The sequence below is a fragment of the Cygnus olor genome, chromosome 5, assembly GCF_009769625.2.
Source record: "Cygnus olor isolate bCygOlo1 chromosome 5, bCygOlo1.pri.v2, whole genome shotgun sequence".
Taxonomy (NCBI): domain Eukaryota; kingdom Metazoa; phylum Chordata; class Aves; order Anseriformes; family Anatidae; genus Cygnus; species Cygnus olor.
Genome location: NC_049173.1, coordinates 26,912,149 through 26,927,826, shown reverse-complemented (window position 1 = coordinate 26,927,826; position 15,678 = coordinate 26,912,149). Strand labels below are relative to the sequence as shown.

At 36.4% G+C, this 15,678-nt stretch overlaps 1 protein-coding gene across 1 annotated transcript in view; it reads left to right on the top strand.

The window, feature by feature from the left end:
• Nucleotides 1-14,201, top strand: part of KMT5B (lysine methyltransferase 5B) — a 29,931-nt gene extending 15,730 nt beyond the window's left edge. Inside the window, 10 exon segments of the mRNA XM_040558334.1 lie at nt 3,040-3,205; nt 4,488-4,597; nt 6,157-6,274; nt 6,276-6,324; nt 7,004-7,023; nt 7,206-7,342; nt 9,943-10,139; nt 11,516-11,710; nt 11,713-12,140; nt 12,142-14,201. Coding sequence (XP_040414268.1) covers nt 3,040-3,205; nt 4,488-4,597; nt 6,157-6,274; nt 6,276-6,324; nt 7,004-7,023; nt 7,206-7,342; nt 9,943-10,139; nt 11,516-11,710; nt 11,713-12,140; nt 12,142-12,984 — 2,263 coding nt within the window. The 3' untranslated portion in view covers nt 12,985-14,201.
• The last annotated feature ends 1,477 nt before the right edge of the window (nt 14,202-15,678 follow it).

The window sequence follows — 15,678 nt, the reverse complement described above, 5'->3', positions numbered from 1 at the left end:
GTCTTTTTAAGGCTTGGGGATATACTGTTTCTGCTTGCCAGGAAAGATATTGCATGAGTTACAGCTGGATCAATAAAGGAATTCTCCTAGTGGTGTAGAATGCCTTAAAAAAATAAAGAAAAAGAAAAGAGAACCTGCAGAAACACGTGCTGAATGTGAACCGTAGAGGTATGCAAGATTGGTGCCTGGTTCTGAGCTACCTAAGGTAGCTAGTCCAGTCTAGGTGTCTAGTCAGTCTCTGAGAACAATATGTTGTGGAAGAAGGGGATTAGGAGAGCCACTTTGGGGCTATAAGATGTGCTAGAGAACATAGGGTGTGGATTCTTTTTCTGTAGGTGTGTTGACACTGTTTAAGCTTTGCATCTGCCCTGCTTTTTTTTTTCTTCCTGGGAGTTAAGATGCTACTTCCTTTAGCCAGCATGAACCAAAATGCTGCTTAATGTATTATTGTGTCTATCAAAACAAAACATCTTTCAAATGCTAATGCAATATTGAATGTGATGGTTTTTCTATCTGTCTTTGTTCCTGCAGATTGCTCTTCCAGGGAAAAAGAGATCAATTTCCACACAAAAAAATGAAAAAGAGAGGGCAGTCGTGCATTTAGCCCAGAAAGAATGGCTGAAGACCAGTTTTTAGCAGCAAATCCTATTCCTTTTCTTCCTGTAACGTTTGTAGTTACAGGTGTAAACAAACTGCTGACCCGTCAGGTTTGTGCGTGGCGGTGTGTACTTGTGCTACAGTACAGAGGGTCTGTGTTTTGAGAGGTGTTAATGATTCCAACTGAAAACGAGTGTCATCTTCTGAAACTAGTCAGCTTCAGTTCAGGCGATCTCATTTTAAATTCCTGTGATACCTGAGGATGCTTTGTGACTTAGGACTGTCAAACCTGGGAGAGCTCCTTTGTATTTTTAGGTGAACTGGGAGATTGTCTCCAGCTGGTATCTGACTGGGAGTTGAGGAGGACTTTGTATTACAGATCAAAATGCCAAGTGTGTCATCTGAAGGGAATTTTCTTTCACAATAAGGTCTCATCAGCTTGTTAGGCAGTTTGTTTTGAGGGAGAGAGGATAAGTATGTTGTTTTTTTAATTAAAGAACTTAATTTGAAACTTTGGCATAATATTTACTTCATTTTTAAGTGGGTATGTTTTAGAAGCACATCATCTGTTTCTTAACAGAAATACTGTAATTTTGTTAGCTCTGATCCCAGCCAGAAGAATACTTATCTGAAGTCTTCTCAGAACTACTTACTGTATCTTCTGCTCTGAAAGCTCTCAGGGTTATGCTGATAATTTTTGCAATATTCAAAAAGATCTAAAGAATTGCAGAGTCGTTATATTACAAGGAAGCGTTTTCAGATGGAGACTGCAGAGAAGATAGTTCTGTGTAAAAGCATGGAAAACTGATTAACCGGCACTGCCCCTAGAAGTGGTAATACTGTTAGGAGGCCTTTCTTTATTGTATCAGGAGCATGAATACAGCATTTTTCTTCCTAATGAATCCCCTCCATTATTAGCTATTTCTAATTAAACTAAAATTGGGATCTGCAGCACTTGGTTATCAGTCAGGGAGCTGATGGAGTTCCTTCCACAAACTTAAACAACTAAAGAATGTGTTTCTCATTTTTTGCTTTTGTCATCAAATCCAGGCTTCATTTGGCAAGTAAGAGGAAGTAAAATCAGTATGGTAAATCCCCACTAAGGATAAGGAAGCTAGTATACACTTAAAGAAGCAAATAATAGGTCTTAACAGCTTTTGATTAAATCCATAAGATTAACTTGTTTAACTCTTCTGTCATATGCTGTGTGAGCTGTAGAAGGAGCTACAGAAAATCGTTTCTTGTGGCCCTAGGAATTTTCTATCTTTCTTAGGTCTCCCCTGGAGTGTGCCATCCGATTAAAAGCACACAACTCCACTCCCTCCCTCTGCCCCAAAGCTACACGTGGATATATGCTTCAAGATAATTTGTAGAGGTTTGACATAATCTCGGAATTCTTTCTCTTGATGGTTTTGTAGCTCAGAAATGGCGCTGCTCCTTCTTGCGTTAACATAAGGCGTTGTTTTTTCTGTAATCATTTTATTCTGTTGAAAATTTGAAGGTCGGTTTGTCATAAACCTCAAGCTTTGGGAAGAAGCCAGAATTCTCTGCTAATATACAGGGGTTTATTTCCAGATTTTTGTCTACCAGTGATTTTTAGCTATGCAAATTTTCTGTAGCCAGTATATTTTGGGGGAAGAAAAAATAAAACTGTATGGATATGTGGAAGATCATTCTTACAGTTTGTTACCTGTGCTGTGTGTTACTTATTATCAAAACTTTTTTGTGAAGTCACTGATGGGTGTATTTTCTATGAATGCAAATAGTAAGTTTGTTTGGTAGGGCACGAGCTGATTTGGAGTCCCTCATGAAAATAGTTGCTTATTTTCTATTTAGAGTTTTTTTTCTTCTGACTCGGACTTGTCAGTTGCATCATCTAATTGTTTGTTCGCTATTTAAAAAAACTAAGTGTAACGTGAGGTTGTAAAGAGCTTAAATTTTAAATGACACATTTATCTCCCAGCCCAACTACAAAAGCCAGAACTGTGCATAAATCCCTTTATTAGGAAACTTATAACATCCAATTAATTTTCTGGATTTTCTTGTACAAATGTTTTTAGTGATAGTAGATTGTCCTAAATCTCCTAACCAATGACACTTCTATTGTACTAGTTCTTTAGCTGTTTTTTTTCCAAGTGAGAGGTGTTGAAAATATTGAAATGTTACTTATCAGCGATTTGTTTTATAAATAAAATGTGCCTCTCAGCAGAATAGAGGGCTTCAAAGTTCCGAGCAGTATGCTTGGCTTTACCTTACCTTTCTCCTTACCTCAGGAAATGAGGGGCTGTGATTTGATTGCATAACGGTCAATTTCTTTATGCTAGGAGTCGATTTCTTTATGCGTTCATCTGGCTAGCAAAAGATCTGTGTGCTGTGAGTTACTGTGAGGAAGAACTGCGAATGAATAACAGTGGACTGGAATAGCTTTATTCTTTATTTCAGATTTCGACCTATAAAAGGAAGGCAAGAAGAACTAAAAGAGGTGATTGAACGTTTTAAGAAAGATGAGCACTTAGAAAAAGCCTTCAAGTCCTTGACGTCAGGTGACTGGGCCCGGCACTATTTTCTTAACAAGAACAAAATGCAGGAAAGGTTGTTCAAGGAACATGTAGGTGTATTTGTAATTAATGTGCTTTTTCAGATGGTTGAAAGGCTAAGAAAATGTACAAGTTTCTTAGGATTGTAGCAGTAGTAAAGGGAAGTTATTTGTTGCTCTGTTATATATTACTTGTTTGATTGCTTTTTAACATGAACTTCCTTTGTTTTTCAAAACCCAGAGAACTTGAGAAGGGGGTTTGGGGGAAGGCTAACTTTTCATTGCCTTTTATTTAATAGACATGTAGAAAGAAAAACAAAGTTGCTTCTTCTGCTGTTGGCTGAAGTCCTAAGCAGAGGAGAGAAGTCCTACTGATGGGAGAAAAGAGTTTTGAGGACTTTTTTGCTGTTACTCTGTTGGTTTTGGTTTTTTGTTTGTTTTCGTTATGGATTTTGGGTTTTGTTCTAATGTACAGCTCTACTGTAAATTGAAGTGTGAGTCAAAGATGAAGGAAAAGGGAGAAGCCCTGGTACAGCAATATGCCTCAGCTGTTTTGGGTATAGGGGTTTTACGTGGGAACATCATTCCGCTTCCTCCACTTCTAACATCCCAAAATGAATTTTGTGTATAGCACAAAGGTCATTGACACACAAATTTGCAAAGAAATTGTAATGTTGTTTTACTTTTTTTTTAAAAAAAGAGCTCCTTCAAGAAAGAGTATATTGTTTGCACAGCCATCCAAAAGGAATTGGCCTTTTCCTAGTCTAAAATGAATCAAATGTAGTAGTATAGAATAAAGTAGTCAGCAAATGCTGCCTTCTAAAAATATTTTTTGAGTAATAAAACTTCATTTTTAACTAAAGCCACCAAAAGGAACAACTTGAAAACTTGAACTGATCCAGCAATTCATGAATTCAGTAGCTAGACTTCTCATGGAAGTAATCTGGAAAGATTACTGGAAAGAATAAAATTGGACTTGATAAGATTGTTAGGTCTGAGTGGTTCTTAAAGACCCGAGAAGAATTCTTGAACACAAGTATTCAGTGACTTAAAGAAGAAATTATCCATTTTCATTAGCTGGACCAATTTCATTCCATTCAAGGCATCTTTAACTGCTTTAAATTTTTTGGATGGTCACGTTATCCATGTGAAGATTCTTGCAAGTCACTTTGAAGAAATAAGGTTAACATAATGTGTATAGTTAAAATTTAAAAACAGAAATATATGCATTTCAGCACAAAACATTCCTTTGCAATGTATTTTTTGTGTCTTTCTTACATTATTTTATATAAAGCTTTTCTTGCTGCTTTTGTTTTGCTTTTAATAGAATAGTATTTTTTTTCTTTCATCACAGGTATTTATTTATTTACGGATGTTTGCAACTGACAGTGGGTTTGAGATACTGCCTTGTAATCGGTATTCTTCTGAGCAAAATGGAGCCAAAATAGTTGCAACAAAAGAATGGTAAGTAATACAGCTTACTGTTGCATTCTGTTTCTGCCAGTTATTTATTATTTCTACTTATAAATCAAATTTGGGAAATTTTCTTTGACTAGTTAATATTTTATATGCATCTGTGAGGTATTCCCTCGTATATCTGGACTTAAACTTGTATACTGAAAACTCTATGGCTATGTTGTTTTCTGTCAGAAAATTATTTTCTTCAAATCATTAGTCATTGGTTTGCTATGAGAAACAAACCCATGTCAAGACTTGGATGATGTCAGATTTGTTATAAAACAGGTAATTGCAGGGGGGGGCGGGGGGATGAGTTTTCTACCACTGTGAAACTGAGGGATGTTATTTACGTATTTTGATTGTGCAAGATAAATCTCTTTTGGAAGCACAAAGCTGGAACCCCAACGTATTTTTCCCTTCTCATTTTTTCCCATTTGAGTTTCAAGGTAGACGTGTCAGCGGCAGCACTACAAGATAGCCAAATTAATCCAGATTTTTAAATTAATTTTCCCTTTCTTCACCTCCTCCCTCCCCCAGACATTTCTATTTGCTTTACTGTGTGTCTCTACATGCTCATAACAGCACATCTGAGATCACGGAATCATCTAGGTTGGAAGAGACCTCCAAGATCACCTAGTCCAACCTCTGACCTATCACTAACAAGTCCTCCACTAAACCATATCACTAAGCTCTACGTCTAAACATCTTTTAAAGACCTCCAGGGATGGTGACTGAACCACTTCCCTGGGCAGCCTATTCCAATGCCTAAGAACCCTTTCAGATGATGATATGCTATCCTGTGCTGGGTAGGATTGAGTGGCTAGGCATTACACTGGCAGCATACCAAATAACCATGCTGTTATTGTGGGGCTGGGGCCTCAAAGTGTGGGAGAGCAAGCTTCAAGAAGGCTGAGGCCAGTTTCTATATCATGATTATAGCTGGAAGTTCCACAGTCATGGTATAATCGTTGTTTTTTTTTGGGGGGGGGTTGTTTTTTTTGTGTGTGAGATTTTGTTTTTAATTCTCCCTTACCTGATTCTTTGAGGTGGAAGCTTTGTATATGTAGGTGTGTTGAAAATGAATCAACTTCTTGTGCTCAAAATCTTGCCTGACCATCTGAGAGAGACAAACAAAAGTCATGCTTCAAAACAGTTGGAAGACAGTCAGTAGTTTGAAAACTACTGTTCAGACATAATGCTAGTAAGGAGTGTTGAGCAGGTCTCTGTAAAAGGATAATTTTTGCACTTAAAATGCTTGGCTTGAGGGAATAAGTAAAAATGAAAAAGAAATCATTTTAGTTTTAACAACTGTAGTAGATGAAGTAATCAACTCTTTCAGTCTCTTGCTTGCTTCTTCAGGACACCATAGAAACAATGATGGTGATGTCTGTCAGAAGTGATGTATTTGGTACTGTATAGTAGCAAAACAACATTTATTTCATATAGATGAAAAAGTGTACTTACCCTAATTATTGACAGCTTTTGTTTTTGTGAAGAAATGCCATGCTATTATACTTGGTAATTTTTGATATGTATTCTTACTTTTACTACTACTTACAATAAAGGAAACGGAATGATAAAATAGAATTACTCGTTGGGTGTATTGCTGAACTATCAGAAATGGAAGAAAACATGCTGCTGAGACATGGGGAGAATGACTTCAGTGTAATGTATTCCACGCGGAAAAAACTGTGCACAACTGTGGCTTGGTCCTGCTGCATTTATCAATCACGGTGAGTAACGAATATAGGAACTGTGTTTAAATGACACAAGCAATTCTGTTCAGAGGTGTTACTGTATGTGAGATAAATGACACGGGACTTCAGAGAAAGTATCTGAATCTGGTATACTGGAGTAGTGTAGGACAAAACTCTGTTGGGAGTTCACCAAATCACAGCTAATTAGCTATAAACTGGGAAAGTCAAAGGAGGCTCTGGAAAGTGATGCCTTCATCCTTCACAGAGGTTTTGGAACTGGCAGCTGAATTAGTGGAGCGCATTGGGGTCTACTCTGATGTCTTGCTGTAGCAAAGTTTGTGAATGTAGTCAGCTGTAACATATTTCTTAGGTGAACTCCTTGTGCCTCCTTTACATTTTTACACAGACCCTTTGCTTATTCTGTTGCATTTGTATGCTGAAGGAAAAGTGGGTAGGATTTACGATAAATCCTGTTACCTTAAAAATGAGGGAATTTGAAAACTTGTAGGTAGCAGAAGAGCTCAGGAACCAAATGATATCGAAGTGAATATCTCCTGATACATACCTTTATGCAATGCTAATATGACTCCCAGTATTTAGTTGAGATTCTAGAGTTACTGAAGTCAGAGTGAATCCTTACTTTAGATATCTACAACTATTCATGTTTCAGGTCTTATCAACAGTTAATTGACTTTATCTTTTGGACCTTTTTCAGATTGCAGACCTAACTGTAAGGTAAGCGAGACATTGAAAGTAAATAAATAAAGCACCCCACACTTTTTTTTCTTTGTCCCTGCACCTTTTCCTCCCCGACTGTTTTACTTCTTGTTTTCTTACTTATATACTGTTCAACCTTAATGACTAGCCTTTCTTTTATTTATTTTTTTTCCTCCCCTTCCTGTCGTCATCTTCCCAAGTTTGTGTCAACTGGAAGAGATACAGCATGTGTGAAAGCTCTAAGAGATATTGAGCCTGGAGAAGAAATCTCTTGTTACTACGGAGATGGCTTTTTTGGAGAAAATAATGAATATTGCGAATGTTACACCTGTGAAAGGTATGTATTGATATAAATAAGTTTCCAATGGAATTTGGCATATTCATGATATATTTTGTGAAACTGAAGGCACCTGTTATGAGTACTCAAATTTTTGATACATTATTATTGCCTCCTAATTATTCATCATAATAATTTTTAATTGTTACTGGATTATCTTATTTCCTGATAACTCCTGCATTCTGTTTTTCTTTTAGTTTTCTGTCTTAGAAATAGACAAAATGACAAAAAGTAGTCTAGATTCTTTAAAATATTTTTCTGAGTAAGGTAGAATTGGAAGGAAAAGCAGTAGTAGCTGCTATGAGCTCATTAGCATCTGGCTCCTAATGACAGCTTTTTTTTTTCCATTAGAGAAGGCAAATTTCTCTGTTAATCTGAAGTCCTGTTCTGATGGAAATAGGCAAAGTAGTTCTCACCTTATATTACTAGAACTTCATAGCTGAAGTGTTTATTAAAGGTCTACAAGTTTGAACAGTACTTGCCTGTCCATTGCACCATAACAGCAAACTTGTTTCTATTTGTTTTTTTACTCAGGTTATCACAACCTAGCTTCTTCACAAAATCAGTTGAAAGAATTTCATAGTTGTTTCCTGCCATGGCAAAACAACTTCTTACCTTGAGCATGATGGTTCGACATGATTTGTGCCAGCCTTGCCTGGTTCCAAGAGGAACTATGCAGAACCCATAACAATTCTGTTAGTTTGAGCTAATTGTAGAGAGAAGAAACCTATGAAGGACAAAATGTTAATCATATTGAGAAATAGCTTAATGCATACACGTGTAAATAGTTTCATAACCAACCTTCATTTTTACTAGTTACTTTGGTCACTAACAATTCTTGCAATTCAAGGGAAAACCTGTTGTTGTGGGCCTCCAAGGTCATATGGTGTTGGTAGATCATTCCAAGTGAAGGCTGCAGTCTCAAGGTTTATCTAAAGAGTTATTAGTAAAAAAAGTACTTCAGTCCTGGGAGCTGTTAAGTATTGAATAAATGGGTACCATGAATATTTTTCCTTGCTGCTTGGAGAGATATGTCTCTTTTTCTTTTTGCTCAAGTTTCTTTGATTGTTGCTTTGATGTAATATGGACATACTTACTTGCAGGACAGACCAAGATCATATGTCAGAATATTTTCTCAAACTTGTCATCTTTGGATTTTAAGTCCATGAAAATGTTGTAGTTTAAAGCTAAGACTTTGGTAATTCTCATTTCAAGAATCTACTTTTCAGTCACAAAATTGTGTTACAGAAGTCAAATATGGGAAGTTTGAGTTTAGGGAAGCTGAGCAAAGGAAAATGAGTCCTTAACAGCACAGACAAGCCAACCTAATAGATGACTCTGTTATGAAAAAGGAGATGTGTAATGAAGTCAGTCATCTCACTGAACACCAGGAAAAATAATTTTTAAGTGATGAAATTTTGACTATTCTGCAAAGACTGTTAATTCTGTAATGTTAAAATGCTGGGCTTGTAAGAGCCTGGGGGATATACCTGGGAGCTGAGGGAAGGTTAGCACTGTACAAATATTTTCAAGCCTCCAAAAACCATCACCAAGAAAATGTGCATTCACACTGTTAGGTGAGTGAGCATGCTGTTCATGATGTCTAACTGGAGTAACTGGGCACCGAAGATGTGTCAGAAGGCAGTTGTGGTTATTTATGGCATTGATCTGAAGCGACTGCTGCTTGTGCTGAGTTCAGCCTAGTATCTTATTTTAGCTGCCTGTAATTTGTGGAATTCAAAATAATACTGAAAAAATGTTCCATATCAAAGAAATACCAGTTAATTTGAGAACAATTATTGTATATGCATAATAATATTTAACTCTGTGCCGCTTGAGATCCTCTCCACTCTCTTTCTGGCGTACTTTTGGTTATGCTTTGTGGATTTTCTTCCAGTGCAGCACACTGGAATCCAAACTGAAGTTGTCTTCGATAATTCTACAAAGTGCAAGCTTACTGGATGACAGAGTACCAAAGTGAACCTGTTAGTAGTGGTTGAAATGCAAGTGATGGAATTCTTAATCTCCACCCTTTTCTGTGATAAATTAAAAAAAAAAAAAAAAAAGTTTCAAGTTTACTCAGATGTTTTTGTGGTAAATAAAGACTAAAAGTATGTCAGTTCCAAAAGTAAACAGAAACATGAGATAATCTTATTCAATTTTGTGCACTTTATAACTCTTGCTGATGCAGTAACAAGCATTGTAACTGGAGCTGGCATTTTTTTAATTAGGCTGCTGTGAGTAAGAAAAACAATCCATTTAAACTGTTACCTCAGTTGATTTCAAGTAGTGTTTCGAACTACTGTATTTCATTTTCACCTGCATAACTTCATTATGAAAACATACTAAAATAGACAAAAAGAAAAATCGCAAATTAGGTTCTTTCTTCTTCCAATAAATAAATGGAAGGTATTTCTGAACATCTTGCTGAAATGAGATACTTATGTAGATATTTTATTAAAACAGCCCACAAATCCTAATAAATTCAATGGTTCTTGGTATTGTTTATCCATATATAACAAGATTCAGACTAAAATATAAAACAAAGATATAAGTTTATACTAGTAGCTATTAATATATTGTTATCCTTTTCTTTACAGACGCGGAACTGGTGCTTTTAAATCGAGAGTGGGATTGCCAGCACCTACTCCTGTGATTAATAGTAAATATGGACTGAGAGAAACAGATAAACGATTGAATAGACTCAAAAAGTTGGGTGACAGCAGCAAAAATTCAGACAGCCAGTCTGTCAGCTCTAACACTGATGCAGATACCACTCAGGAAAAAGCTAATGCAAGTAAGTATGGGGAAAACTTGGAGTGCAGGACTAAAGGTTTCATAAAAAAATGAGAAACTTTCACTGCGATGGAATTGCTGTCTTAATGTTGAGATGCATCTCAAATACTGGTCTTTAGAACTGTAATTGATTCAGGAATCCAAAGGTAATTTATATAGCAATTTAACAGTTTTCCTTAAGCCTTTCTGTGATGAAAGGTAGTACATTCTTGTTTTGTTCCTATGTTCTCATTTTCGTTTTTTATGTATACCAGTAGCTAATAGCTAGTGACATATTTCTAAATTTGTTAGCTAAAGAGCTCTGTTGGTAAGTTACATACTTTAGAAATATGGTAAATAATCACATGCAGTACTATTGTTTAGGAAAGAAAACTCACAGAGCTTGAGGTATCTACATTCCGTAGGAAAACAGTTTTTATATAAATACTCCTAGTAGAGATTATCAAGCAAAATAGCCACTTCCTTTAGAGGTGCTTTAAACTGAGCACCTATTCCCTTTCTGCATCCAGGACTGATAGTTCAAATACCTGTTCTGAAGTGACCGTGTATAGTTAGTAATCTCAGAAGAAATTGGAGGGGATTTTTGTTTCTGATGCTCTTGAGAGACTTCCCTTCATCAAGTATCAAGTGACATTTTTTCCCCACAGAATGTAGGCAAGATATAAATAATTTCAACTTTAGCTTAATTAACAGGTTTTGAGTCACTTCAAATATTTTGGTTCCATCTGTCTCCTATTTGCTGCTGTGAAACTGAAAAACAAGACAAAAAAAACCCACAACCTTTTCCCAGTTATATGATCTCTAGTTATAAAGCTTTGGAGTTGCAGCTTTGCTTGGGCAGGCTGTTCTCTGTTGCTTATCACTGTAAGTGACAGGTGACAGACAACTGGATATTTGAAAATGAAACCATTACAGTAGTTAAGTTTTGGTTTTGTCCCCCAAAAAGAAAAAATCGTGGGGTTAAAACAAGAGCTTGCTGATCCTCAACTTTTGCTGGAATAATACTCAATAAATGCTGAGGATCATGCAGGATCAATTTGTGGAAAATTCAGTAGAAGAAGAAATCGAATAAAAACAAAACAAAGAACAAACAAAAAAAACACCAAACTTTGTATATTAGAGGTAGTAAGGGAAGTGTACCTGGAATTTAGAAGTACTTTTGACTTTTTTGACAATCTTTTCATGTCTGAGTTGCACATTAGTCAGTTTGTCTCCTTACTGCATACTCTATAGTCCGTTTGACAGATTCTGATTAAAGTGATTGCTAAAGCCTTAGCTAATTAAAGTTTTGGTTAAAAATAAATAAAATAACTACAGTGTTTGGGGAGTGAGAACCTCGGGTTAAATCAGTGTCATTAACACCCTTTTCTTTTGCAGCTAACAGAAAATCTTCAATTGGCGTAAAAAAGAACGGCAAAAATAGAACATTAACCAGACAGTCTATATCAAGAATTCCAGCATCATCAAATTCTACCTCATCTAAACTAACTCATCTAAATAATTCCAGGGTACCAAAGAGACTGAAAAAGCCTGCAAAGCCTTTACTTTCGAAGATTAAGCTGAGAAATCAGTGCAAAGGCCAGAGCCGAAGAACGCTTCTAGAAAGCTCGAAATGGGAAATTTAGTTCTCAAAGAGCCTAAAGTAGTTTTATATAAAAACTTGCCCATTAAAAAAGATAAAGAATTAGAGGGACCAGTCAAAGTTGCAGTCTCTAGTGGATGCTTAACAAGGCATGCAGCGAGGGAGTATAAACTGAATTCTGTGAAAGGTGCTCATGAGCATGGTGATATACCACCCTGCACATACATAACAAGGAGGTCAATGAGAACAAGGATGAATTTGAAGGAGACCTCTGACATAAAGCTTGAACCAAATACAGTGGATAGCTATAAGAATAACTTGACTGGAACGCGATCGGACGTTTTAGAGCAGCAGTCTCATGTGACGAATGAAAATGACCTGGCTCATGGAGCATCACATAAAGGGGAGGTTAGGTGCCAGAAAAAACGATGCAGGCATGTCAAAAAAGAAGTCTCGACAAGGAAAACTGGCAAAACCACCTGCAAAAACAGATGAAACTGATAGTACGCACAATACACCTGTGACTGATGAAGTACCAGATTTGATCAGTTCTCATTCAGAACACGGAGATAGGAATAACGTGGTAGAGACACCTGTTGGCTATAAAGACTGTGTCCCTGGATCTGGTGGCTGCTCTGTTGTAACATCTGACAATTTTAAAGCGAAGGACAGCTTTAGAACTGCAAAAAGTAAAAAGAAAAGACGAATCACGAGGTATGATGCACAACTAATCCTTGAAAATAGCTCTGGGATCCCTAAACTGACTCTTCGTAGACGCCACGATAGCAGTAGCAAGGCAAATGACCAAGAAAATGATGGAATGAATTCTTCAAAAATAAGCATCAAATTAAGTAAAGACCATGAAAAAGATAATAATTTATATGTAGCAAAGCTAAATAATGGGTTTAACTCAGGATCAGGCAATAGTTCAACAAAATTAAAAATACAGCTAAAACGAGAGGAAGAAAACCGAGGGACGTACCCTGAGGACCTTCATGAAAATGGTGTGTGTTGTAGTGAAACTCTCTCCCTTTTGGAGTCGAGAATGGAAGTAGATGATTATGCTCAGTATGAGGAGGAAACAGCAGATGAATCTTCATCAGAAGAAGATGATGAAGAGGAAGATGATTATGATGATGAATTTGATGACTTTATTCCTCTTCCTCCAGCAAAGAGATTAAGGCTCATTGTTGGCAAGGATTCAATAGATATTGATATTTCTTCCAGGAGGAGAGAAGATCAGTCTTTAAGGCTCAATGCATAAGCTTATAGGTCTTAAACTGACCTGGATGTCATTTTTAAAAAATAAAAATATAAAAATTAAAAAAAAAAACAATAAAAATTCCATTTGATTATTCCTCAACTGAAGAACTTTCTGAAAGACTTAATGGCAGCACTTCTTTATTGTTTATTCACCTATCAACATAATATTGTAGAAAGTGTACAGCATACTGACTCTTCTTAAGTCTGATTTGTGCAGATTTTTATTGTACTTTTTAATAGCCTTCTTATGTGCAATTCTAAGTTAGAGTAAGAGGTAATGCTCTGTTGTAAAATAAAGGCTCAAGCAAAGTTATGAAATTGCATCAAATCTTTTCCATGCAGGACAATGAGAATACAGTGTGGCTACACAATTATTTTTGATCTGTAAGAGCATTAGTTTGCTCTTACAATATTTGACTAAACGATTAAAAAGAAATCATAGTAGCAGCATATTTAAGGTTTTCTAGTATATGTTAATATCACCAGCAATGAACTACAGCTTTTCAATTTATTTGCTAGATGTTTTTTTCCCCTTGGAGTTTGTCAGTTTTAACACTGTATGCTGTCCCAGACGTACTGTTTGTGGCCTTTGTTATAGTAGCAAACCGTTGGTTGGAAGTCAAATTGATTTCTTTAAAGAAAAAGAAAAAAAAATTAAAAGGTGTTGACAATTTGCTGACTTTTTAGTACATTATATGTACAAGGGTAGCAGTATGCAGAATAAAAGTTTGGATATGGTGTATTTATTGCTTGTTATGTAAATTAAACACCTTGTATTTAACACTTTTCAATACTTTTAGATAAAATTGTTCTTTGCAAGAATGATTGGTGCTTATTTTTTCAAGAATTTGCTGTGAAATAATGTGATTACAACGGGCAACATTTATCCAATGAACTGCAGCTATCCTGAGTTGGTTCTTCATATTTTTTCTGTTGCACTTGTAAAATGCTACAAGGAGTTTAAAGAAAATCTATTCACTTTAACTTATGATAGTTTTATGAAATTAAAAACAACTAAGTCACAGCTTTTGTTCTGTGGTAACCTATAAAATGTTTGTCTTTTAAGAACCAGTTGTAAAAGACTGAAAAAGTATGTATATGTTGTAAATATTTGTGTGTTGTGAGAAATTTTGTCATAAGAAATTGAGATAACTTGCCAGAAGGGTTTTTAAGTTTAGAAATACATCCATGCCAATAAAATAGGAACTTGTAAACCTAGTTTTAAACTCTGCATCAGTTGGAGTTCTTTGCTTTTATGTAGTTCACTTGATACTTCAGAGTCTACTTTATAACAATGAAGAGCATCAGGGCAATGTTTGGCTCTTTTTTTTTTTTTTAAATAAAAGAATGTTAGGAAAACTTACCACTTGTGGGCACAATGAACTTGTTCTTATGTATAAATCAGCTAATTTGCAGACCTGTTTCATGGAAACTCTTTAAAGTTACCATATTTCATAGTTGTCATAACTGTGTAGCAGTTTGGTATTTGTGTTCTTACTCAACCATGGGTTAAGGTTTAGAGTTCTTGTATCGAAGGGTGCAGAAACATAAGTCACATCAAAAACCATATGCTGTTGTATTAGTTTAATCCCCTGTTAACTGCATAGTATTTTCATGTCGAGTCCAACCCTCTCTGCCCAGAGGAGTAAGAAATTGAGTTACGTGACAACTGTCCTACCCAGGTTTGAAAGCACTGAGTAACGTGTGAGTAGATTTCCGTATGAGCTGAGTAGAGGGGTCTGGCCAGCTCTGACCCTCACGTCTGTATTCTGAGCAGAGAATTAAGTGTAGAATTAAACATAATATTTGTAACTTCATTTTCACAATGTCCAGTCTTTGTTAAAGGCCAGCTGTGTCTCATGTACAGTGTGTGTGTGTCTATATATATATATATATATAAAAAGGCCTGTATGTAATGCAGTCTTTTTTTGTCAGACATGGTTGATGGAAGGCTGAATGCAAAAGGCTTGGGTAAGTACGCTGACGTTTCTGAGTCCTGAGTCAGCTGTGGGGTATTGTCTTGTGGGCTTTCTACTTGGAGTGCATCGTGTGAAAATGAGTCACTGAAAAAGTAGGTTACAAGGAGAAGAGAATTGAAGAATTATTAAAGAATTCCCTTGTGGTAGGAAATTTACCAGCAAAGAGTTAATGACAAATACAACTCTTTCCCCAAGCCCTCACTCATGTTTTCACTGGGTGAAAATCCACGTGGCTGTATGAGCGAAGGATGGGACATGTCCAACATGATGCTCAGTGTAGTGTGCGCAGGGACAGCAGCCCTCCGGTTCCCCTACTTGGCTCCACAATTATTCTTTCTTTCTTGCATTCTACTTCCATTACAAGTAGAAAACTTCCCTGGGATAGGTTTTCCTACTACCTCGTATTTCAATGTGGGCTGTTTTATGCTGTCAGGTGTAACAGGCTGCGAGGCTAAAGAAATGCTCTGAGCACCACAGAGACAGCGGGTTGGCTGCTGCTTTACAAGCATCCTTGCACAAGTGGTGCATACCAAGGGCCCTTATAGATGAGGGCAGGTTTAGCAAGAGCTTTTGGACATTGGTGGTAGGAAGGATAGCTGTGTAACTTGGCTGGCTTGTGTCTTTGGCGTGGAGAGTCAATAGAGAGCAACGGTAAGGCAAAAGCAGATGGTTATTCTTTCCTGTGTCTCTTTGGCATGTAAAATTCATAATTTATA